This window comes from Micromys minutus, assembly GCF_963924665.1.
Source record: "Micromys minutus genome assembly, chromosome: 2".
NCBI lineage: Eukaryota > Metazoa > Chordata > Mammalia > Rodentia > Muridae > Micromys > Micromys minutus.
This window is the reverse complement of record NC_137971.1, coordinates 18,743,287-18,769,724: the sequence shown is the minus strand read 5'-3', so window position 1 is coordinate 18,769,724 and position 26,438 is coordinate 18,743,287. Positions and strand designations below refer to the sequence as shown.

General features: G+C 44.1%; 2 protein-coding genes across 6 annotated transcripts in view; one reads left to right on the top strand and one right to left on the bottom strand.

Moving 5' to 3' along the window:
* MMS19 (MMS19 homolog, cytosolic iron-sulfur assembly component) overlaps window positions 1-22,094 on the bottom strand; it is a 33,214-nt gene extending 11,120 nt beyond the window's left edge. For 3 of the 4 annotated variants that reach the window (XM_080911615.1, XM_080911618.1, XM_080911616.1), the window contains exons 1-11: window positions 21,956-22,094; window positions 10,652-10,700; window positions 6,974-7,074; window positions 5,666-5,751; window positions 5,225-5,299; window positions 4,845-4,914; window positions 4,414-4,542; window positions 4,259-4,320; window positions 1,802-1,888; window positions 1,105-1,179; window positions 484-561 (exon numbers count right to left, since the gene is read on the bottom strand). In XM_080911615.1, the coding sequence (XP_080767741.1) occupies window positions 484-561; window positions 1,105-1,179; window positions 1,802-1,888; window positions 4,259-4,320; window positions 4,414-4,542; window positions 4,845-4,914; window positions 5,225-5,299; window positions 5,666-5,751; window positions 6,974-7,074; window positions 10,652-10,700; window positions 21,956-22,070 (927 nt within the window). In that variant the 5' untranslated portion in view covers window positions 22,071-22,094. The remainder of the gene's footprint in view (window positions 1-483; window positions 562-1,104; window positions 1,180-1,801; window positions 1,889-4,258; window positions 4,321-4,413; window positions 4,543-4,844; window positions 4,915-5,224; window positions 5,300-5,665; window positions 5,752-6,973; window positions 7,075-10,651; window positions 10,701-21,955) is intronic. The other variant, XM_080911617.1, reaches the window with a different exon arrangement.
* Window positions 22,095-22,323: 229 nt separating this feature from the next.
* Window positions 22,324-26,438, top strand: part of UBTD1 (ubiquitin domain containing 1) — a 52,606-nt gene continuing 48,491 nt past the window's right edge. For both annotated transcript variants that reach the window (XM_080912868.1, XM_080912869.1), the window contains exon 1: window positions 22,324-22,964. In XM_080912868.1, the coding sequence (XP_080768994.1) occupies window positions 22,895-22,964 (70 nt within the window). In that variant the 5' untranslated portion in view covers window positions 22,324-22,894. The remainder of the gene's footprint in view (window positions 22,965-26,438) is intronic.

Here is a 26,438-nt window from a genome sequence, read left to right as displayed (position 1 = left end):
TGAGGTAAGCTTGTACCAGATATAGTCCCCACCCATCCACTGCCTTTCTTCTTGGGGTACAGAAAAATTGAGAATGTTTGGGGCACAGTGACGAAAATTAAAAACCCAATCTACTAGTATCTTCTTTGTTGGTTACATGTTCAACAAGTCTTTTATTCCACTAGGAATGACACACTGCAAGAAATGGTTACCGACACAAAACAGAGGTTATCGTGACCCACTCATTCATTCATTCATTCATTCATTCATTCATTCATTCACCTATGCTCCTTGCCATGACAGGACAAGGAAGCAGGCATTGTACAAAGGTGGTCATGAATCTATTTATCCCCTTGCTTGTTCACTGAAGAAAACCAAACCAAACCAAACCCAGCATCTTGACCCTGAGAGACAGGGAAAAGGACAGGGAAGGTCCCTTACTTCTCCTCATGCCTGGCACCTGTTAGTTAACCCCAGTGAGTTCATCTAATAACCAACACTCACCTCTCTGCGGATGGAAGTCCAAAGGCTGGGGAGGAAGTCCTTTAGCTCCTTCTGTCCATACACAGCACAGCAAGCATTCTGCAGAGAGAACCACAGCCATCAACTAGCTCACACCCAAGATAAGGTGGATGCTCAGCAGAAAAACCTTTAAGGTGTCCTAAAAGTCCTACAAAGGGCTCAGAAAAGAGCTTACCCTAACTCCTACTGAAAGTACAAGGCTGATGACAAAGCCCAGTGAAAGAGTGCTTGCTTTCCAAGGATACACAAAGCTCTGGGTTCAATTACCAGCACCCATCCTCCACTAAGACAAAGTGTGCATTAACAACAAACAATTAATCTTATTAATTGGGAAGTGGAAGTAAAAAGATAAGGAATTCAAGGCCAGCCTGACCTAAGAGACCCTTTCTCAAGAATTCAAAAAGAAAAACAAACAAACAAAAAAAACACAACAGTTCTTAGCTACACAGAATAAGACAATATGAATCTAACACCTGCTTAGATAAACAATATAAGCCTAAGTCCTAGAAGCACATGAACTGACCTCTGGCTGTCCATGAAACTGTACTTTAGTATCACTAACCTATGTAAATACAGTTGGATCCTACAAGGAGATACACTCACCAGAGTTTGCAGAGAATCAAGCTTGGCACTTAAAATCTCAGAATCCACTTTCTCAATTAACAGAGGCAGTAAGAACTGTGGCAAAGAAGGGAAAAGCATAAGCCTGAAAGTATTTTAGCCAATGCCCACATTGTCATCAGTCCTGACACAGGTGCTACACCAAGGAGTGAGGTCCAGGTTACAAGTTACAACTGTAAGCCAACTTTTCTGCCATGCTATGGTATGTGAGAAATGGGCACTTTAACAAAGCTGTTAGATGTTAAGTACGCTGTCTACAGAAGAGATTAGTATTTTAAGGGATGAGATGATGAAATTCTTGATATTGAAAGTCTGAAAGTACTTGACATACAAGACACTTATAGGGTACCAACCTTAAGATATATAATACAACATTCTTTCTCCTTATGCTTTTACTTTTTAAAAAACTGGTTTTTACAATTTTGTTTTACATGTATAAATGTCTGTATACCACATGCATGCCTAGTGCCAAGCAGGCCAGAGAGGTGCATTGCATCATCTGGAACTAGAGTGACACATGGCTGTGAGCCACTATGGGGCACTGGGAATCAAACCTGGGTCCTCTGGAAGAGCAGCCAGTGCTCTTAACTGCTGAGCCATGTCCAGATCCACATACTGCTCTTTCTTTTTAGAGCATTCTCTGGGCAGAGACTATTACATTAGCTTAGGCCACACCTACCTCAGCAAAACGTGATGTAGAAGCCAGCACAGCACGGAGACTCAGGATGAGGTCCTCTCTCTGAATGCCATAAGGATCATTAGGTGGCTGAAAATGGATAGGAACCATGGATTTGTACAATTTTCAGTTAACTAAGCCTTTCATTTTAGAGAAACTTAAGACATAGGATAAATGGGGATGTCAAACAGGGAATTTTAGAAAGAATGTTTACAGGGACATGAAACACTCCATCCTCCAGGCAAGACAGTTACGACAGGAAACAAACAACTTAAAATATCCTTAATAAGTCCCTGAAATTGACCAGATTCATTAGACATCTTCCTCCCCAAGTATATATAGGCAGAAAATTGTTAAGACACTCTCCGAGAAGCCAAGCAGCCTGGAAGAAAGACCAGCTGAGCTTCCTAAAGAGGTTCAGGCCAGCAGAGGCATCTGAACAGCGCACTCACCAGCCTACTGAGTTGCACCAGACTGGGCAGTATGCACCAAGTTTTAATTGTGAGGTGTCTTTGAGTCATTTCTGTTCCTGTAAATAACTCTTCACTCATATTCCCACTAGAACCTCAATAAAACTGTTTCACCAATTCAGATTGTGGTGTCCATACTGTGGTCTGTGGACAGTTCCCTCTCTGGAGTGAGCAGACCTTTGTTCACACCTCCCAGTGTGAGCAGTAACACAAATGTAAACAAAGAAGACTTAAGGGCTGGAGAGATGGCTCAATGGATTAGGGCACATAGTGCTTGAACAACGAGCCCGAGTTTGGTTCCTAGCGCTCATGTTGGGATGCTCATAAGGACCTGTCATTGCAGCTCCAGGGAATTGACACCCTATTCTGGCATCTGTAGGCACCTGCACACATAAACTATACCATATACCTGCACTCAAACATATACCATAAATTTTTTTAAAATCCTTAAAAAATTTTAAAGTAACATTGTATTTGAAAGATATACCTACCCATGAACTAAAAACAGAACACAAAACGAAGAAAAGTCAATAATGATAATGATGATGATAATAAAATTTAAACTTTCCTATCTAAGAGTGACACAGGGTGTGTGTCAGGAGATGTTTGGGAGGCCAGGCGTAGTGGTACAGCTTATTACTACAACCCTTAGGGACTGAAGCTTGCTACAAGTTCAAGGTCACACATAGTGAGAGCTTATCTCAAAACAACACCAGTAATAGAACTCCCTTGTGCAGCCAGCACTTTTACTATCTAGCTAGCCCTATTACCTTACAAACAAACACACACCCACTCCCCATACACACATACATCCTTGTCTGTCTGTCCGCCCGCCCGCCCGCCCGCCCACCCATCCATCCATCCATCCATCCATCCATCCATCCATCCATCCATCCATCCATCCATCCATCCATCCGCTAAACCAGTCTTTCAACATTTCTAAGGTATAAGGTTCTTCTGAATTGTAATGACGGTTATTGATTATGAAACAATGTCAGGAGAGAGGTCTAGCAGGATGCCAACTGAAACAAGCTGTTGAATGATGTCTAGCAAAGACAGCTGTGTCTCTTCAAAGTCAGCCAGAGTCCACATTCTCAAGCATTACTCGGCAAGCTGCAGTAAAGGCTTTCATTTTTTTACATGTTCCTAATCCCATAGTAGGAGACCCCAGGTATCTGACCATAGAAAAGTACTGAGAGCAGAGTGGGAAGAAGGTCCAGAGTCAGAGCAAACACTTCTTGTGTACGCTATGTGGAACTGTGACATCCTGTTGTATTCATTTGCCGGATCAGCCTAGATGCCCTCCATAACTACAAATTCATCTCCTATACTTCCCTCAGAAACCACCCAATGTCCTCTTATCTGCTAGGTCAGTTCCTGCCAACTGTAGTTTCCACCAAACACTGTCTTTCAGAATGACTATAGTCCCATTCAGTTTGATATCTAATCTATATTGTTACCTCAATGCTGCAGCCTTCAAGGGCAGGGACCATGGCTTACAACCCTGTACCCCTCGTACTAAGTGCACTGCCAAGGTACTCTCTCAAGTACCTGCTGAGCTGAACCCTGCCTTTGGTGTTGGATGACTCTCCACTTTCCAGTTTACTAAAATATGAATCCATAAGGACTTCGGTGGGATAAGTGACAGGACAGAGCCACAGACCCCAGTACAGTGTGTGCAACCCAGCCCTGAGGCAGTGGACGGTAGTGTGCAGACAGTGGCCAATCTAAAAACAGGGAGCTTCAAGTTCAGTGGCAGACCCTGGTGACAGGAGGGTCTCATGAATAAGTGAACAGGTATAAAGAAAGACATGCATCCTCCTCCTGATTCCATATTCAGACACCCACACTGCACACGCATGCACATGCATGCACAATAAGCAAACAAAATGTAAATCCAGGGACTGACTGTATTGTCTGCTTGTCTAGAACAATGTCACCACATGTGCACACTCTTGAGTATCTGATGCAGAATGAAGGTGCTACTTACAGGGGTAAAATCAATAGGGAAATAACAAGATGTCACTTCAAATAACTCTTCCACAAAAGGTCCTGTGGCAACAGAGAAAGAATAAAGAAATAATGACTTAAGTTCATTACCTCTGAGCAGCTTCAACCAGCTAATTCACTGCTATAAAAACAAACCCAGACTGTAGTCCTTGGAGATGAGGTCATGGACGATGCGGAAAGCCAACAACAGATTACGGGGATCCTTTTCTCCATCCATCACCTGGATGAAGCCAAATGTGAAGTCAGCTCCTAGGCCCTTCAGCTCTGAAAAGGAGAGAACAAGGTCACTGCTGTCCCATAGGACAGAAAGCCTGGTGTCTTCCTGATGTCTCTTGTTCTTCTTTCCTGCATAGATCCAAGTACTCAGTGAAGATACATGAAATTCTGTGTGCATTCATGTGCACTTACTCAAGTCAAGAACTAAAAACCTTCCTACATTGGGAGAACCTTGTACCCCAAGCCTTTATCATTCCTCAGTCTGAGGCGTTTCACATTATCCCCTAGAGCACAATCCACCCTTCTGATGGGGGAGGGGACAGCAATCACTCATTTTTCAGACTCCTCACCTTCTTCTCGTGATCGCATGAAGTTAGTGATGATACTGAAGACTGTATGGCGGTCCACCTGTAGCAAGGACTTGAGAGTGGAGAAAAAAATGAAGTAAGTGGAAAAAGAGAACAAAGAATTCTTCAAACACTACAACCATTTCCAGCTTCACAATCTCTAAGCCAGCATAAGATCCAGTTAAGAGGACTGTAGAGAAAGGGCCTGGCTACTGACCCAGCACAACAGTGATGCCAGTAACCTAGACCTGCTTCATGTATGTCTTAGGTTCTTCAGCTGAGAAGACAGTTCCGATCTAGTGTCACCATTCTGCTCTTACCCAGTGAAAGGGATACTGTATACACAAGTCACTAGACCAAGACTAGCAACTATTATCACTCACCTGTACGTGTACCTCCTGGAAGATGGCTTTAAGCACAGAGACAGCCAGACCTGGGGGCAGGGCCACAGACAGGCTCTGCAGGAGGAAGGAAGATATGAGAAAACTGTCTCTAAGATACAACTCTACAATGTGTCTCACTGGGTAATTAGGCATCCCAACATCCCCGTTGAGGAAGCATTCACAGTGAGAACCTTTCTTTAGCTAAGCATTTCTCCACAGCTCCTTATTGTTTTTAAAGTGTAAATTATAGGTGAAGCATATTAAAAGGTAAAGGGTGACGGTGACTTCACCCTCCAGAGTAAGAACTGCAGATCTGGCTGATGGTAATTTACTCCTCTCTTTGCCTTTGTCCTTCAGCATGTGAAGGTTCATCTCCAAAAGGCACGTAAAGAACTGTCCAAGGGCTTCTGCAAACACAGGCATGCAGTGAAAAGGACTTACCAATGCCCTCAGGCCCTGTAGGACAGATGGGATCACAAGATGATGGTCCTTCAGTCGGTTCTCATAGAACAGGATCAGGTGGACCACTGAACAAACCAGATCCAGTGTTAACTTAGCAGGAGAAGACCCACCAGCCATTTTTATCTGCCTCCTAAGGCCATCCCATTTTGACTTTCCCTACAACAGGAAAGTCTTTCAATATTCATTTTCATATAAACTCAAAGTGAAACCCAGTTTTACTCTCAGAATTGCTGTCTTTTTAACTTCATTATTTTATGTATATATAGTGGTTTGAATAAAGATGGCTCCCAAAGGTTTATACATTTGAATGTTGATCATCAGGGAGTGGCACTACTTGACAGAGATTAAGAGGTGTGACTTGCTGAAGGAAGCAAGTCACTGGAAGTATTTAAAAAAACCCAAGCCATGTCAAGTATCCTTCTCTATTGTCTGTGGATCTGGGTGTACAACTCTCAGCTATGTCTCCAAAACCATGTCTGCCTGCATGCCATCGTGCTCCCGTCATGACGACAATGGGCTAACCTCTGTAAGCCCTAATTAATGCTTTTTTAAAAATAAGAATTGCCATGGTCCTAGTGTCTCTTCACAGCAACAGAACATTGCCTAAGACACTCTAGTTACGTAGCATGTGAAAAACTCCAAGAGCCAGCCATAAAACTCGGGGTTTCAGGGTTTTGGCTAAAGCACCTCTACCTCTGAGCCATGTTATAGACCCCACAAACACGATATGGAACTTTTCCTCTTTTGCTTTGGTGCTGGAGGCTAAAAGTAGTTTTAAGAACTCTACCACTACTAAGCTTGCTTGCTTGCTTCCTTATTTTTTAGAGATGTTCTAACTAAGGACAACTTCTGGGAACTTGTTCTCTCCTTTTACTGTAGTCCCAGGGATCAAGCTCTAGCTGCCAGGCTTGAACCATACGCTTGTACCCACTGAGCCTCAACAAGAGCCCTCCACATTTTCAGTTCTTTAAATGCTAGGGATTGAATACAGGGCCTATCAACCCTTCTTTAAAGGGCCAGGCAGTAAGTATTATATATGCTTACAGGATGCAGACACTGAAATACACTGAAGAAGAAGAAGAAGAAAAAAAAAGATCAGAGACTGTATTTGGAATCCATGTGTCTTGTACCTTATCACTGAATTTTAGTCATCTCTGCCATGTATGCCAATAAGGAATGAAGGCACTGAATTAGTTGTGCATAGATGTTATAACCCTTTCCTCTGTGAACATTATGTAGGCCATGGCTTAGTGATTTGGAAAGATATCCCCACTATGGTGAAAGTACCTTCCTTCTCCAAGAGCAAGGAGTGACACTGGAGTAGCACCTGTGACAAAAGCTGGATTCCTCGAGCCCGAGTTCGGGGTTCTGGATTCTCCAGAGAGGACCTGGGAGATAGCAAGATAGAAGGCATCTGTCATTAACCAGTTCAAATTATAATGAAAATATTCTTTAGTTAGTCACTAGTCACACTTTGTTTCCAGACAATAAAGAAAGCAAAACCCTCTTAAAAGTTCAAACAAACACCCCAAAAACCCAGTCCATGAAGGTGTTCCTGAGCTAATAACATTAATGTCCAGTACACACCAAAGTTCCAGATAGGCAGGGGTGGTGCACTCCTTTCATTCTAGCACTCAGGAAGCAGAGGCAGCAGATCTCTAAAGTTTGAAGCTAGCCTGGTCTATAGAGTGAGTTCCAGGACAGCCAGGGCTACACAGGGAAACCCTGTCTCTAAGGGGAAAAAAAAAAAAGACTGAAGCCCAAACCTACCCTGATTCATCTGGCAGCAACAGAGGCTCATGTGACACCACAGTCAATGGAAACCTGTTTCAGCATCTCCCTCTAGGCACCTGATGGCACCATGCTTTCTCTTGACACATTTCTCTGAAACAGAGCTTAGTGGTACCCATGCAGCTTCAGAGTTGCCTGGCAGCTTGCAGCTTCTAATCAAGGAAGGCAGCAGACTTTCAAAAGTTAAATAAAAATGTCTGTGTGTGCAGACACACATGTATGTGTACACAGGTACACATGTGTAGGTATGAGCATGGGGGCCAAAAGTCAACTTTAGGTGTTATGCCTCAGGAGTTGTATACCTTACATTTATTGAAATAGGGCTTCTCATTGGTCAGTCTGGAACTGTCTGGTTAGGCTAACTGCCAGATCTGTCTGTCTCTGCCTATCCAACAGCAGGGTTATGAATGTGTTTCCACACCTGGCTTTTTACACGGGGGCTGGGATAGAACTCACTTTACCAACTAAGCCGCCCCCCCAGCACCTTTTCCATTTTGCTTTCTTGGAGATAGGATTTCATGCGTAGTCTAGGCTGCACTGACCTCATTGCTATCCTCTTGCCTTAGACTCCCAAAGTGCTGGGATTATAGATGTGAGCCAATTATACTGGGCTATTTGTAAAGTCTTGTTAAGAGAAAAGAAATGCTGAGCAACCAAGGTCAAAGGTGGTGTGCCCACACACGCTTTCAACCTTTAATAAATGGAAGGAATAAAATGTCCCCCCTTTCGGAGACAGAGTCATAAAGCCCAGGCTGGCCTCAAACTCCGTAACTGAGTACAGCCCTGAACTTATCCTTTAGTGTTCACCGCCCCCAACCCCAGTGCTGGGATCACAGAAGCCAGGCCACCTGATTTTATGTTGTTCTGGGGACTCAGGGCTTTGTGCATGTTTGACAAGTTCTCTCCTAACTGACAACAACTAACTGCAGCAGTTTTTGTTTTGTTTTTTGTTTGTTTTCCAAAAACGGGTTTCTTGTGTAGCCCCACCTGTCCTGAAACTAGCTCTGCAGACCAGCCTTGAACTCAGAGAGATCTGCCTGACTCTGCCCGGACAGCTGGGATTAAAGGAGCACACCAGCACAGTCCCTCGAACTGCAACACTTTAACTCATAAGGGAGCAGCTGAATGGCAGCAACAAGATGATTATAATCAGAATAGCTCTCCTGAGACCACACTTATACATAACCTGAGCAGGAAGTAGATTTCTGGAAAGCTGATCCCAAGAATTTTAAATTAAACCTTAAAGATAAAGGAACATACAATGATACAGAAATAAAACCACTCCTGTATTCTGAGGACAGGAACTCAGAAATGCTTCTGCTTACCAGGTAGAATATTGTGCATTTGCAGCATTTGCAAGAGGGGCCAAGACACATAAATGTGCATAAAAGCATTTTTCATAATAGCACAATGTGGAAAGAACGCAGAAGCTCATCACAACTCATGAATAGTTAAACAGAGAGCTGGTCATTGGTACAATGGAATGTTTAGCAAGGAAATGCAGAAGGGATACACCACAACAAACCTTGGAAACATGCTGTAATGTCAACATTGGTTGTTATCTATAGTATATATTCCTGTTAATTCTTGATGAAACTGAGTTAAGAAGACGAACCCTGTATGTGGGAAACATTTTGTGGGCTAGGATCCTACACTGTATGAATGGAGAGACCCCTGCTCGACTTTGTATGCAATATGACCTCATTTATGCCTCAAACGCCATCCACTAGGCTTTCTTTGACATAGTATTTATTTCTTGAGCTGTGAGCCAAAATAAACCCTTCCTCCCTTAAGTTGTTCTTGTCAGTATTTTATCACAGCATCAGGAAAAATAAAGTATGTGCTCAGTGAGAGAAACCAGACACAAAGGTCACACAGCCTGGGGCTCTACGTATCTGAAATTTCCACAGTGGGTTAATTCATAGATTGCCAGGGCCTAGGAGGAAGAGGGTTAAGGGAATAGGTGCTGAGAAGCAGGAGTTTCACTTTGGAGTAATAAAGATTTTCAAATGGTGACTGTAGGAAATTAGATACTTTAGTGAGCTTTGATATGGCAGATCTATCTGTCTGTATGTGTCAGTACGAATATGTAATTGTGTGTGTGTCTCTCTCTCTCTCTCTCTCTCTCTCTCTCTCTCTCACACACACACACACACACACACACACACAAATATACATGCTTTGTCTCTATGTATGTGTACCACATGCATGCCTGGTTCCTATGGAAGCTGGAAGAGGGTGCCAGATTCCGAGACTGGAATTACAGTGGTGAGCTGCTATTAAGAGTATGGGGAACTGAACCTAGGGGTCCTCTGGAAGAGCAGCCCGTGTTCACTATTGAGCCGGATCTCCAGCCCTGTGTCAATTACATTTTCAATAAAACTATAATTAAACTGCTGAGTGGTAGCAGTACACCTTTAATCCCAGCACTCAGGAAGCAGAATTTCTGAGTTCGAGGTCTATGGAGTAAGTTCCAGGACACTCAGGGCTACCTAGAAAGACCCTGTCTCCAAACCAAACCAAAAGAAAACCAAAAAGAAGGGCCATAAGAAGGTAATCAGAAAAGTTAAATAATTTGTTCTGTGAAAGTGTGGCAATTTAAAAATTTTTCAATTTGTTTTGTTTTGTTTTCCCTTTTTCAGAAGACATCTGTTTTGAATAATAACTTATTAATAAGACTGGTCAACTTAAGTGGTCTATCAGGTATAAGATTTGAGGAAAGCAAGCCCTAGATTATAGGCATGTATCCAATCTGATTCTTAGAACCCCAGGTTCCAAGCTTCTTTGACTAGAGGGGATCTGGCACAGTCATCCTCCCAAGCATTCTCCAGACAGGAAGACAGGAGTATGTCTGAGTCACCTGGGGCAACTAGACTCTTAAAGGATTAGGTGGATCTAGAGAAGCACAAGAGGAATTTGAGTTCCAATCAGACAACAGTGGAAGACCGTAGCCGCCCATTTTACCCAAACCTGCAGGCTGAGTCAGAACCTGATGTGGATTACAGGATGTACCTTTCTAAGAAAAACAATCCAAGACCAGCTTAGATTGAGGTGCTGATGTGGACCAGAGGCTTTTAACTGGTAGGAAAGAAATCAAGTTCTAGGGAGGGAGTAATGCATAGAAGTACCTAGGCAAGACTAGAAGAATATTCTAGAATAAAGGTGCTTGCTTACCCAAGGGCTTCTACTACTTGTAATACTGTATAGTCACCAGATTTCACATCTAGAAGAAACAAAAGAAATATGAAAAAGTTAAGACAGGGTTCAATGGTTGAATATTTCCTGTTTACACCATGCTCTGTGCTAGGAGACCACACACTGCTGGATAAGATCCCCTCCTAGATAAGAAAGAAGCTGCCACATGGTGGCTCACAATCATCTGTAATGGGGTCTGATGCCCTCTTCCGGTGTGTCTGAAGACAGCTATAGTGTACTCATGTAAATAAAAATAAGTCTTAAAAAAAAAAAAAAGAATAAGTTGGCTATGTACAAATGAGTTATTATCAAATAAAAAACCCTTTGTGTATATACACACAATAGCCTATAAAACAGCATAAAAGATGGATGGGGACTCATGGCATAAAGGTCAAACAAACACAACTAGCGCTGAATGTGTAGCTCAGATGTCTGAGTGCTGACCCAGCATGCACTGAGCCCTGAGCTCAATTCCTAACAGTGAATAACCCAGCAGGCAGCATATCCACATATGGGGTAGAGAACAGTAGAACAGGGAGAGCAAGACAAAGTACCTACGTACAAATTTAGCAAAAATGTGCATTTAAAAGGTACTGGAAGTCCTGGCTTCACACCTGTCAGGATGGTGCTTACAAAACAGACAAGTGACAAGGCTGGAAGGACATACAGAAACAGGAATCTGTGTACAACATCGTCGGTGAGAATGTAAACTAGTACAGGTGCTATGGAAAAGAATATGGAGACTCCTCAAAGGGAAAAGCCTCTACAGCCAGGCTGTAACACTGTTAATCACCAAAGGAAATGAATTAGTATCTGAAGAGTGAGTGCCATATGCCATGTCCCCTGTAGCATTATTCATATGAGCTCACACGTGAAACAAGACTGCTACAGTGTACTGTAGGTACACTGAAAATAGGACATGATCTTAACACAGAAGAGTATTATATAGTCCATGCTTATAGCATGTGCACACAACACTAAAATAATAATTAGTGTTAGGATTAAAAGCCTACCACCACACCTGGCCTTGGGATAATTTTAGATTAACAAAAAAGTTGCATAGACAGTGCAGTTTCTGAACAACCTTCACCCAGTCTTCCTACTTTATCATCCTACATAGTACATTTATCAAAGATATACATTTGTTAAAACTAGGAGGTCAGCATCGGCACATGACCACCTAAGCTCTAAACACTGTTCAGGTTTCACCAGTCTTCTCACTAATGCCATAATTCTAAGATGGAATTCAATGTATCACTTCGTAATTGGTGTCAAGTGCCCTGAGTCTCCTTAGGTTTCTCAGTTTTCCTTATTCTTCACAACCTTGATAAAAAGAATTACTTGGTAGAATGTCCTTCACACAGGTGTGTCACTCTTTTGACATATGACATACTGTTCCAGGGACACGTACGCGCAGAACTTCTGCTTCATGGGAGCCACTTCCACTTTAGTCACTTGGACCAAGTCTATCCAGTCTCTGCATGAGGTAGAGCTACTTTTCCCTTTCAGGTACCCATTCTTAAAGGGAGCCATGGTTAGGTCCTATTCAGGGAGGGCAAGATTAAGCTTGAGTGAGATTAAGCTCAACCTTCTGGAGAAAGAAATATCTACCTAAATTATTGTAATTTCTTTTACAAAGAGAGTCTAGTTATTACTGTATCAGTATTGACTAGTATATATTCATACACTGAGTTACAATCCAATAAATAGCCAATTTAATAATAGCCAACAAATAAGTCTTTTTCATTGTTCCTGTTGCTCCATCTCTGATCCCTGAGCATGTTGTTGTTCTGTTTATTTGTGTGTGTGTGTGTGTGTGTGTGTGAAGGTGTATTTGTACCATAGCATGCAAGTGGGGGTCAGAGGATAACCTTTAGGAGACAGTTCTCTTCTACAATGTAGGCTCTGGGAATGGAATTCAGGTCTGTGGGTTAGACCTGCTGAGCCAACTTGCTGGTTTTGTTTGTTTAATTTACTTTTTTATTTTTAATTTTTTGAGACAGTATCTCACAATTTAACTTTGACTGTCCAGGAACTCACTATTGAGATCAGGTTGGTCTCAAACTCACATAGATCTATCTGGCTGTGTCCTGGGTGCTAGGATTAAAGGAAAGTACTACTACACCCAACCCCCACTGAGCTTTTCCTTGTGAAGTGGAAGGCAGATGCTTTATATAGGAAGACAGTCAGAGCTACATAGTAAGATACTATCTCAAAATTAAACTAACCAAACAACCAACCAACCAACCGTGACCTGGGTCTGCTATTACAATGATACTCTTTCTAGATTCTCTCAGTTGAAAGAGCTGGGAAATAGGTACGTGTGTGTAACAATCCACGTTACACAAACATCTGTTACTATTTCTGTATCTATGTATGTCAAACTAAATATAAAATGATATGAAAGTCTCTAAGGCTCAAGGGCTGGAGTGATAGATGGCTCAGCGGTGAAGAGCACCGGCTGCTCTTCTAGAGGATCCGGTTGTACACATGTTGGTTTGTGGCTCTAACTGTAGTTCCATGGGATCTGATATGCTCTTTTGACCTCTTGGGCACCAGGCATTAAAATAGTTCACATATACACATATATGTTTAAAAAAATCTGGTAGGGTGTAGTGCCAACACACTTTAATCCAAGCACTCAGGAGGCAGAGGTGGCAGATCTCTGTGTTGGAAGCCAGCCTGGTCTACAGAATGAGCTTCAGGACAGCCAGAGCTACACAGAGAAACTCTGTCTCAAAAAACCGAAGGAGGAGAAATGAGAGAGAAAAAAAAGAAAAACAAAAATATTTGAGGTCTAACCCAGCGTTCACTTGTCCCTTCAATTTGTAATTTCTCTGACAGTGGGCAACTAGTTCTTTTATTTACAATTACTCCTTGGTTATGAGTTGTTTTTTATACAAGTGTGTATGTGTGCTCATATTTGTGTGGGGGTGTATGTGTGAAGATGTGTGATGGATGTACAGGTTGCGGCCAATCTCAGCTGTGGTTCCTCAGGCACCTTTTGTCTTTTGAGACAGGGCCTTTCACTGACCTGAAACTTCATGCTGTAGGCTGGCTAGCTAGCCAACTCCAGGAATGGACCTGTTTCTCCCTCTGATCACTCCATCTCTAAGAGTGCAAGCATGTGCCACCATTCTCTGCCTTTCATGTGGGTTCTGGGGATCTGAACTCAGGTCTTAATGCTCGTAAGCCAAAGGCATTAACAATTGAGTTACCTTTCCAGTTCCATAAATTATTTTCAGAATTGATAGCCTCCTTGAGAAATAAATTTATGGGCACAATACAGTGTTTTTATAGTTTTATCTTTGGCTTTACAATTTCTGGACAAACTTGTTCTTTGAAATCACTTACGTCAGATCTTTCCCCTACTGCTTCAACTGAGGCTAAGTCACAGTAATAGCAAAGATCATGCCAGAGAATACAGTCACTGTGGGATGGAGGAGAATCTTCTTACTACGTATCCTTTCACACCTTCCTATCTGGTCAACATATAGTTTAGCAATATAAACACCACATAAGTAACAGATCTATTAGAAGCTCCTTCTACATTTTCAAGATGAAAGCAAAGAGTAACGGGCTATCTTGGAAGGACTGGGTTATCATGGATGAAGCTTTACCTAATGAAGGTATGGAAATCACTTCCAAAGTCTGTTCAGGGTTCTTGACCTAGACATCTCTAAATGCAGAACCTTAACCTGTCAACAAAAGGGAAAAGCAGGAAAGATTTCAGAACACTGTCCTACACCTCCAGCTCACCTAAGTCTGCTGGGCTTATAGGAACACTGAGCTGAGCTGGGCAGAGGCTCAGTCTGGTACTAGAGTAAGAAATCTAACCAGATGGAGGAAAGTGGAGCTCTAGTGAGGGTTCATAGCTCGTGACTGGCACCAATTTAGCCATCAGGTACTCTTAGCTCTACTTGTGCCCGGATGTGGAAGGCCCAGTTGCTGCTCGAATGCCTGAGAAAGGAGCCCAGGGGGAAAATGAGCAGGCTGTACAGTGGGGGTAGGGGTGACAAGGCTGGCTCACAGGACAAACAAACCAATGTAGGACCCCCTACCAGCCAAGTCCCACTCAAGAGGTTCCCTCAGATTTTAAACTGAAAGCTACTTCTTCAGTATTCAGAATGCATCAAATTGAAGATGGCTGACCACTACAGCAAAGCATCTGTGTACATGTAACTCCGCACATTCCAGGGGGTTAGTGAACACCCCTAGGGGAGACCTGAGTTTTTAGAGCTTTCACAGGGACCAGATTTTGAATAAAAGTATTTCAAAAATAGAGATACAATAAAGCTATCACTACATATTGAATATAAACCAGGAAAATGGCTACTAGCCTGGCAAATGCTAGTCAATATTCTAAGAAAGCTTTTGCATGGTGGTTAAGTTTAGTTAGTATCTTATTCTAGCTCTGATTACTCCACCTCAGACATGCCTTTCCATTATGATGCCTCCTTCCTATACCTTCTAAATAATGACTACTTCTTTGCTCTTAGTTTTTAGTGTGATAAAAACTGTTGGGAGCTGAGGATGCTCTGAGTGAATGCAAATTATTGACAAAGGCCAGCCCTCAGACCCATGGGAATTGGCAAAGCCTCCCTCCAGTCTGTGTGTGAATGTTGACACAGTGCACAAAAAGCATGAGAGCAGCTGGTTACAGCCTGACATTGCTCCCTGCAGAGACCTCCCACAGAGACTGGCTCTCCCTCTCTCAGCACTATAAATACTGAAGGGGTATTTGATACCCTGAAGGCATCTGCATAGCTGTCCTTTCTTCATTCTCTCATTGCCTCAATCAGGTTTCCAGGACCAAGAGGTGCTTGGGTGCACCAGAAAATGTTCCTGAAATTCTTTTTGTGTTGGGGGTGACTGTGGTGCGGTGCACATGTGCAGCTCAGAAGACAATTTTCAGGAGCTAGTGCTCACCCCCTTTGGTTCTCGGCTGCACATAACTTTTTAAACTATTGAACTTTTAGATGTAGCAATGATTATAGAACACTTTGACTAGACAAAAGCAGTTGAACTGTTCTCTTAAAACAGTTCAAGTGGTATATTTTACCTGGTTAAAAAAAGAAGTCTTTGGGGCTGGAAAGATGGTTCAAGCAGTTAAAAGCACTGGTTGCTCTTCCAAAGGACCTAGGTTCAATTCCCAGCATCCCCATGACAGCTCACAATTATTTGTAACTCCAGTTCCAGAGGATCCAACACCCTCATATACCTCATATACCATGATACCTCAATGCATATTAAATGAAAATGAATAAAAACTTTAATAAGTCTTTGAGCTCACTTTAGCACATATGCTAAAATTGGAATGATACAGAGACTCTCACGGCCCCTATATAAGGATGACATGCAGATTAATGAAGCATTCCGTCTTTTTAAAGTTTAAGAAAGGTTAATAAAAAGCCTTCCATTCTGCTGGTACTCTATCCAGAATTACCTGTCCGAAACACACAATTATTTGTTTACCATTCTTTTCTCATTGCCCTGAAGTCCTTTACAATGTGGCTCCAAAGCCTTCTATTCACACCTCTACCAGGCGTCCTCTCATTCAGTCACATAAAATGGGAAGTCCTCGTCCTTCAGTTTGAAACGCTCCTTTCCAGTCCTGGTCTGAAGAACTTACACACTCAAGTGTCAATACTTATGAAGCCTTCCTTAGATACCCCCAAACAGACGCACACTCTTCCTTGTTAGTGTTCCTTACATACTTCTTAAAAAGTTGTTTTCCTTTAATACTGCTGTCTGTTATAAAGCAAATACTGTATTAGGGTTAAGAAAGAGAGGGTCTTACTATGTAGTCCAGGCTGACCCTGAATTCACAGAGACCTGCTGTCTCTGACTCTTGAGGGATGAGCTTGAAGGAGTATGCCTCCACACCCAGCAAGACAGGGAGTTCCTAAGAAAACCCACTGTCTACTGGGCCAGAAGACATTTTAAACAGTGTCTACCATTCAGTTTCCCCACAGTAATATAAAAAAGTTAACAGAAGGAGCACATGTTCTGGTTTATGGAAATGGGTTACTAAGTTTATTTTGTTCTTGAAAGCAGGGTCTCCATTCTATTACCCAGATTGAGCTAACCTACACTATTTATCCCAGGCTGGCCTCTATAATTCATGGCAATCTTCCTGGCAAAGTCTCTTGAGAGACAGGATTATAAATGTGAGCCACCTGTGGGCCTTGGCTACTAATTTTAAGTCACAGTAAGTTTTCCCAAATAAAAATAGCCAAAACACACAGAAATACTATGTTATGCCTTGGTACTCCTGGGGTAAGAGAACCTATAATAGTTAAAGAATTATTTTCCCAAGGGTAGTTTTACTGGCACAAAGGGAAAATATAAGTTCCTTTCCCTCTATAGGACCCCTAGTTTTTGCAGCGTGTGCAGGATTTTCTGTGTAACAAACAACGACCTTGCTAGTTTTCCTCACTTTGCATGCTTTCCTCAGCCAAGCAGTTCATGTGGAGCATGGAGAAGGGTCAGAAACAGGATTTATGTGGTCATTGACGCTGAAGGAACAATTAGGTCTCTGTCTGCTAGAACTGCAGCCTCTTGAGAATCTGGAGTGGCAACCCAAGGCAGGGAGGGTCACGGCTGGAGTGCTGTGGACAGAAGTGCAGGAGCAGGAGAGAGGGAAATCCCCTAGAAACAGGTTCTAGTCAGGCTCTCAAAAAGGCCATTTCTGGGGATGAGGGTGTAGTTTGTTCGGGCAAGTGCTTGCCAGATAAAGGAGGCTCTGAGCTGTGTTTCCAGCACTGTATGTCACATGCCTGTAATCCTGCACTTGGATCAGAGTACAAGCTCATCCTCAGTAACACAAGCAGTTTTTAGCCAGCCTGCTTACACGAGGCCCTATCTCAAAATTAAAACAACAAAAACTTTTCTGATGATGCCACAGATGTCTCTCTACAATTACTCTTTACTCCTTAATGATTTTAACTTAGAAATAGTGGTTTCTTCAGGCAATCAAAAACATGGCAAAATATAATGAAGGCTGAACTGAAGGAAAACCCTAATGATAGGGGGAGAGTATATCCCTGCTTCTGATTTTGGATAAAGTTACTTCCCCTTTCCCTGAACCCAGGCTCAAAATGCTGGGTTCACCGAGGGTAGGCTTTTTATTTCCTTCATATCTTAATGCTAATTGGGCCTCTAATCCCATATATTCTACTTGCTTCTTTAATTCTAGCCACATAAAATAAACATTTCTTTTTGTATTTTGTGTATGTGGAGGTCAGAGGACAACGTCAAAGAAACTCTTCTCTATCACGTGTGTCCAGAGGACTCAATTCTGGATATCAAACAATTTTTACTCACTGAGCCACCTTACTAGCCCCTATATCATTTTATGGTGTATGTACTCATGCTAGTTCCAGGGGACTCTTGGTAGAAATGGTAGGGTCAGATGTGGGTACTTGTAGACATACCTGTAAAACAAATCTGCTCGTGAATGCATAAGTGGGTGAGAAGTCTATTTGAGTTAGAGATATGGTCTAGCCAAGAAAATAAGGAAATATTGGGGGAACAGCACTAACTGTACCTTGACTGTGAGGTCTAATTTGGACTTAGATAGAGCTGATGGGGCTGGAGAGATGGCTCAGTGGTTAAGAGCACTGACTGCTCTTCCAGAGGTCCTGAGTTCAATTCCCAGCAACCACATGGTGGCTCACGACCATCTGTAATGAGATCTGTTGCCCTCTTCTGGTGTGTCTGAAGACAGCTACAGTGTACTTATATATAATAAATAAACAAATCTTTTAGATAGAGCTGGTGGAGGAAACCGGAAGGAAAGTACTTGGGAAATGAAAAACAAAGGCCTGGAACTAAAGGTCCATGAGGTCATTGGTGAAAATAAAGGCTGGGACTGAGTACTGGCTTCAGTGAGTGCCTGCTAGAGAGACCTTCATTCCTGGGCTTCCAAGTCATTTCCTTTCTACTAGCTGCATGTTCTTGGGAGCTGACAACTATTTCCACCCGGAACCACTAGGTGCCAAACAAGGTTGGCAGTTCCTTTGTGATCACAAAGGATTCCTCCTATATTTGTAACTTGTAAGAGAGCTGATATAAGTGTTCAGTAGTGCAGATTAACTCAGGCTGGAGAATGCGCATGTACTCTGGGGATAGTTCAAAACTGTCTACTTACTACAGCCTAACAACAGACTATGATCAGTTAAGACTAAGAATACTAACTCAATCCTTCCTAAATTTCCCTTTATTTTATAGCCCTTGCTTAAAGAACTAAACAGCTATTTCCAACAACAAGCCGTTGAACTCCTTCTGCTGGAGTTCAAAGTTATATATTATCAGCTCCAACAGCCCATTCAATCTTACTGGCTACTATTCCTTTGCACCAATCTTCCTTCTGTTAAGGAGAATAAATTGCAATGGGGTTCGGTTACATGAGTTCTACAGAGTTAATTTGAAACCATACATGTACTGGCTGGTTTTGTGTCAACCTGACACAAGCTAGAGTCATCATAGAGGAAGAGACCTGAGTTGAAAAAATGCCTCCATGCGATCCAACTGCAAAGCATTTTCTCAACTGATGATCAATGTGGGAGGACTCAGCTCACTCTAGTTGGTGCCATCCCTAGGCTGGTAGTCTTGGCTTCTGTAAGAAAGGTGAGTAAGCCACAAGTCAGTAAGCAACACCCTTCCACGGCATCTGCATCAGCTCCAGCTTCCAGGTTTGAGTTCCTGTCCTGACTCCCTCCAATGATGAACTGTGATCTTGAAGTGTAAGCCAAATAAACCTTTTCCTCTCCAACTTACTTTTTGGTCATGGTGTTTAGTCACAGCAATAGAAACACTAAGACAAGATGATAGTTTAGGCTTCCCACTTTTTAGACATAAACAAAAAAATGTATTTTGTTAAAAAAAATGAAGGCAATTATTTATCTTTTTAAGATATGTTATGCAGGGGGCTGGGGAGACAGCTCAGTGGTTAAGAGCACTGACTGCTCTTTCAGAGGTCCTGAGTTCAATTCCCAGCAACCACATGGTGGCTCACAACCATCTGTAATGGATATGATGCCCTCTTCTGGTGTGTCTGAAGACACCGACAGTGTACTCACATACATGAAATAAATAAATGCTTAAAAAAAAAGATATGTTATGCAGCCATAAAATCCAATATTATTGTTCTCAGAGTTCACAAATGTGGAAGAACAATTACAGATAACATTATATAAAGCATCTATCTTGGTATGGGGTTGGGGTTAAGTATATGCCTCTGTAAAAAACAATGTTCCTGATATATAGTTTATTGGATCTAAATTTTACCCCCAAATAAACCAAAAGCAAACACTAGTCAATGATAAACTGGGTAAAGAACTTAGAGATTAAGGTGTTGACTTCTTCAGTTTAAACAGGTAGGTTTGTGATAATTCAAGTTAAAGAAAAAAATGTTAGTGTTAGGCTCTAAGTATTGAGTTTATAATCTTCAAAAATTCTTTAAGCCGGGAAGGGGTGGTACATGCCCTTCATTCTAGCATTCAGATGGGAGGAATTTGGATCTCTGAGTTCAAGACCAGCCTGGTCTATAGAGTAAGTTCCAGGACAGCCTGGAACTGTAGGCTCTCTCTACCAGAGAGAGCCTATCTCAAAAGACAATGAACAACAGATAAATAAATAAAAATTAAAATTCTTTAGATTTTGTTAAATGCTGGGAAATCTCCATAGTAAAATCTGGGTGAAAATAGCATTGATAATACCCCATAACAAACTATACTTGATAAAGTTATAAAATGTTATAAGCTTAATCAAGTACTAGGGCATTTCTTTTCTTTTCTTTTTTTTTTTTTTTTTGAGATAGGGGCTCACACTCAGACTAGCCTAGAACTAAAAGAATGTACTACCACCCCCTTGATGCTTCTGAACCATATACTTCCTTCTTAGTACACAGTTGTCTCTTTCACTAATTATAATGTTTTGGTGGCCATAAATAGTATCTTATCTATTTTTGTCCCCAATTCTTTTCATGTTGGGTTAAAATATGTACTCAGAAATAACAAAATGGAAGAGTGAATAGTGGACTATTTATTGTTAAGGACCATCATATATTTCTAGTTCATTTCTCACATATTTTAAAAGTTAATTTGTTCCATTTGCAAAAGAAACTTCTCATATGAACTTCCAAACAAAATATTTAAAAACCCATATCTATATCCATTTTGTGTTCTATTTCTTAAACTTGACTCTGAAGGCCTAACATTCGGCATTCAGAAAGAATTCTAAGGAGGCCCCCTGGAATTTTATTTGTTCAAATCCTGGATAAACTATGAACTAAGAGATTCCTGAAATTGGAACTCTGGGAAGAATGATAAACAATGAGACATTAAAAAGTCATGAATCGGGGCTGGAGAGATGGCTTAGTGGTTAAGAATACTCTTCCAGAAGTCCTGAATTCAATTCCCAGCAACCACATGGTGGCTCACAACCATCTATAATGGGGTCTGATGCCCTCTTCTGGTGTGTCTGAAGACAGCGACAGTGTATTCATATACATAAATAAATCATATTAAAAAGTCATAAATTTAATTTATCAAAAAGCCTACTAGGGGCTGGAGAGATGGCTCAGTGGTTAAGAGCTCTGACTGCTCTTCCAGGGGTCCTGAGTTTAATTCCCAACGACCACATGGTGGTTCACAACCATCTGTAATGGGATCCAGTGCCCTCTTCTGTTGTCTGACAGAGTACTCACAAACATAAAATAAATAATAAATCTTTTTAAAAGCCTACTAAGACACACGAGTGAAGCTTTAAAGACACTAGTCATCTACAAGCCCATCGACCTAGAGCCAGACTGACTCCTCCCCTCCTCCATCCAATTACAGCCACTCAGACAGCTGGAGCGCACGCTACTTTCAGGACGGCAAAAGGCCGGAGTGTAACCCTTGGAACCCAGACCTTTTCACGTTTTCCGCAAACACCGCGGTCCTGCAGTGCAAACACCAGGTTTGGACCTGAACACCCAAGTCCGAGTCCCAGCTCCATTTCCGGGCTCGTCTGTGTCTTGCACAAGTCTCTTACTCTCGAAGAAATGTAATGATTCTCTATGGACTACAGTGTGATGAAGAATGTAAAGAAAGCTTTAAGGAAGATGCAAGCGACTCTCCAACTTGTTAAGGCAGAAGCGCTCCCGGTGGGGGCCGAACGGCTAGAGGACCAATCACAATCACCTCGCCCTTCACTCCCTTCCCGCCGCGCGCGGGTGCTGAGGCCGCTCCCTGTGGTCCGGCCCCTGTAGAAGCCTCGCGACGCTGCTTGCCATACCTGCAGCCACCTGGTCAGCGGGCCCCTCCTGCTGACCCATGACGAAGTCTTGCACGAGGCCACACAGGGCGCCCATAGGCGCTGCTGCCTCCTCCAGAGCGGTGGCGGCAGCCATGACGCGAGCCAGAGACTATGGGAGGGGGAAGTGGGTGTGGCCACAAGATGCGTCTCTCCGCGCACGCGCCTCCACAGCCAATAGTTGAACGCAAGCCTCGGGGGCGGGGCACTCCCAGGTCATGTGCCTGCCGGCTCTGGGCCAGGCAGTTCCTTAAGGGACCCAACGGCCCCTCCCCAGAGGGCGGGGCCTGGGCCGGGGCGCGGCTCGGGGAGGGGAAGTGACTGCTAAGCACGCAGCCGGGGCGGTTGAGGGCTCATAATTCTCAGCCGCTCTCCCCGGGAGACGGACGGCAAGGCGGGTACCTGGCTGGGTGGGACCGAGGGGCGGTACGCACCCTGGGAGAAGCCAATGAGAAAACCAGGCCTGGCCCGAGGGGCGGTGCCGTCGGTCACATGCGCACCTGGGGCAGCTGGCGGCCGTGGCGCGGGCACCCCAAGCGGGAGGAAGGGAGCGGGGCCGGGCCGGGGCGGGGTTAGGCAGGTGAGTGACAGGCTCCGGGGGGCCGGCCCCAGCTGGAAGCTCCGAGTGATCGGAGAGTAGCTGCGGCGGTGTCCGCCCCCTCCCTCCGCCCCTCCAGCCAGGCTGGTCTCTGGCCGGGTACTGTCGCGGGCCCCCCTGGCCTGGCCACCTCCCTCTCCCCTTGCCCGCAAAGTTTGTGGCGAAGCCGGCGTCGGGCAGAGCGCGCCCCGGGGGAGATTCAGGAGCTCCCGATGTCGGGCTGCGGGAGCCGTTGACTCGGGGACGCCACGGTTCGGGGTAGCAGCGTGGAGCAGCCGGCCAACCGCCGCCTCTGGTGCATGGGGACCGGCTGAGAAGCCAGCATGGGCAACTGCGTGGGGAGACAGCGCCGGGAGAGGCCGGCTGCTCCGGGACACCCCCGCAAGCGAGCAGGTAACGCCAGGAAAGGCAGCGGGATCCCGTCGCGCTGCCAGTTGGCCCTTGGCTTGCCAGAACCTTGGGGTTCCTGAGCGACCTCGCTCGGCGCCCAGCGCTTGGGTTCCCCCATGGCATCTCGGAGCCAGACGGGGCCCTCCCTGGCGCGGGCTGGCTGGGAAGCGAGTTGGGGTAACTGCGAGCGCTGACCCGGCTGCGAGGCCAACTCGCTCCCACCGGGAAGCTGGGGGTGGGGGCGGGGGCAGGAAATGTTTCCAGACCGCGACAAGGCTGGCGGAGGGGGCCCAAGAGAATGCGCCGCTGGTCCTGGCAGCCCCGGCCGGGGTCGGACGGCGGCCGGCCAGGGCGCGGTGTGGGCAGCCTGCGTCCCCAGAAGTCGGAGGTGAACCCAGTCGCTCAATCCAGCGAGTCACTGTGTCATTATCGGGCTGCAGGTCGTTGTCTGCGGGAATCCGACTTGCAAAAGCAGTGCAGGACCATGGAATAGAAATCTTTATTTCCCCCCACCTCTCCACAGGGCTTTTGGGAGCCTCCTGGCTGTCTGGGAGTCTAGGAAAGGTGGGGTGCGGGGTGAGCGTCGCCTTCGTGTTTGTTAGCGTTCTCAGCTCTTGGAATGGGATCCCTCTCAGCCATGAGAATGGGATCTGCTCTGTGGCAATCTTTGAAGCTCCAGTAGCGCGGTCTCACTTTCTTGGTACACCCGTCCTGTCCTGGTGCTTCGTTTGAGGGTCATTTCCCTGTCTTGTACTCTCTTCTCTGAGGGTGTTGCAAGAAACGTATGCAAATGATAAACTGTGGAGCACAAAAAGACCTTCAACACTGGTCTGAACTTCCAGATCTACCTCTCTTTTATGTAAAAACACAGATCCAGAGAGGTTGAGCAGCTTCCCCTAAGTCACACAGCTAGTTAGAAGTGTCACTGGGGCTGGAATCCAGTCTCTTCCCCCTTGTTACCACATACCCCTTTATGTAAGAGGAGCCACAGGCGCAGTTGTTAATGAAGTGGAAACTCTAGTTGGAGTTTCCTGTCTGCTTTGACACTGAAGGTGTGTTGTTTTGCTTGTGTAAACTGGGAAGGAGGATGGGGAGAAGCAGAGGGGAAGCGGAGAAGGATGTGTGTGTGCTGGACAGGATGACTTGTGCAAGCAGAAACGTTTTTATAGCAGGATGGAGTAAAACTGAGCAAATTCCTCTTGAGAGCAACCCTGACCTTTCTTCTGACCAAGGACTTTTGTTCATCCACCCATTCATTCATGCATTCAATCTAGCAGATAGTCAGCAAATACTTCCTATTTATTATATGTTCTGTCCTTGATCTTTCAGCATGTTTTCATGGTTGACTATCCTTTCCTACCTCAAACTCCGAAGTGCTTTCTATCTCTGCTATCCTTATCTTGGTTTCCTTTCTTTATACTTCTTTTCTTCCAGTGTTGAGGAGGGTCGGGAGTTATCAGAAACATTCTGCCTGAATTGCATCTCTGTCCTCTGATTTTTCTTTTCGATTTGTCTGGTCCACTCTCACCTGCTATATACCGATCACTCAGTTTGACATTCTGGGTTTTCTCATCACACTCCCAGAGATAGCTCAAACAGTTGCACAACTCTTTGTCCATCAGAAAGACCCCTGTCTCTTAGTTACCAGCTTGATTCCCAGACCCCCATGTCTAGGCAGACATCTGTACTGCATATACTGTGGATATCCTGGGGCTCAACCCATCCACAACAAGTTCTGTCTCCACTTCTTTACACACTACCCTATACACTGCTGACTTGTCCTCAGATTTCTGTCAGCTAGTCACAGTGGCCTGCCAGTCTTTCGTTGTTGTCATCAGGCCTTACAGACATACCCTTTCGAAAGCCATTTCAAGCCTGGCTTTTTCCCCAGGCTGCAATGAGCTCTGTAGGGAGAGCAAGTTCACCATCATTCGATCAACTCATACTTGCACATACTTCATGCAGAAGCCACTGTGTGTCCAAACTGTAGTATGTTCAGTACCTTCTACCTCCACAAGACCTTTAATTTTCAAGACTGTACAAGTCTGGCCTGGTCCTTTAGAACCAGATTACTTCCTCTTCCCTGACATTAAGGCTAGTAATGTTCACATACACCATTTCCACTTTAGGAGAGTCTTCAGAGCATACCTCAAATCCCAAATTCATCCATCCTCCTTGTCTTCATTTCTTTTGAGACAGGACCTTGCAATATAATGCAAACAGACTGGCCTAGAACTCCCTGTATACCTAGAATAGCCAGGTAGTCTAGCCTGGCCTTGACCTCTCCATTCCCAAGTGCTGGGATTATAGGAGTCTACCACCACACCCTACCTTTAAATTTTTAAAATCAGCACACAAAATGGGTTTAATTTTTGATGTTTTCATACATCTGTATCACATTCTCTGCTCATACCCATAGCCCCTTGAAGCAGCCTGCCCAGCGGCCCCTCATCCCCAGCAGAAAGATTGCTTCTGAGAACTCCTGCAGACACTTACCAGTGCCACAGTGCCACAGTGCCACTTGGTTAACATTTATCTGTTCTGTATTATTAGTCATGTCTTTGAAGTTCACAGTCCTCTGTTGGCTGCCAACACTGTAAGCCTGGAGACCTGGCTTGTGCCTTTTCCTGTGTGTTGGTCTGTTTCTGTCCCTCCCTCCCTCCCTCATACAACCATGTGTACACACAGTCAGCACTGAGCACAGTGGCTCCTACAGAGGAAGCCACTTGTTACTGTAGAAAGCTAACCTGACTTCATCCTGCTGCTTTAATCTTTTATGCAAACATTTTGCTGAAGTATATCTCAACTTTTTTTAGCCTGCTAGTGAATGGTTCTTTTAATTCTGTGGACCCTACTATGAATAGTTTTATTCATGCAGTCCAAAGCCAAGGGCTACTGTGATGGTGACAGATTTGGTACAAGGGGGGGAATCCGTCTTACCTTCACAGCATGTACTTGGCATCCTGTAATCTCCGTGGCTTACCTTTTGACAGGGACATAGTTTCATGTTGTCAGACTGATGCTTAGAGCCAGGGGGCAGCTCAGAGGTAGAATCCTGGCTATAATAATGTCTAACTGAACTCCCAGCACTAGGCTTAGGGTGTGCCTGTCCCTTCCCTATAACTTTTATAGCCTGAACCATAACTTTTGCTTGCTTTTGTTCTGAATGGGACGAAACCCTGAACAGAGACATGGAACCTGATGGCTGCTCAGCGGGTCAAGGCACTTGACACCAAAGCTGACAACCTGAGTTTAATCCTTAGGTCCATGTGATGGAAAGAGAAGACAACCTCCTGAGTGTTCTTTGACTGTGTGCATGTGTGTGTGTGTGTGTGTGTGTGTGTGTGTGTGTGTGTACTAAAAAACACATGCAAAACATTTTTTAAAAGAGAAGGAGAGGTAGGGTGTGGTACACACTTTGAATCTAGCACTCTGGATGCAGAGCAGGAGAATCTGTGAGCTTGAGGCCAGCCTTTT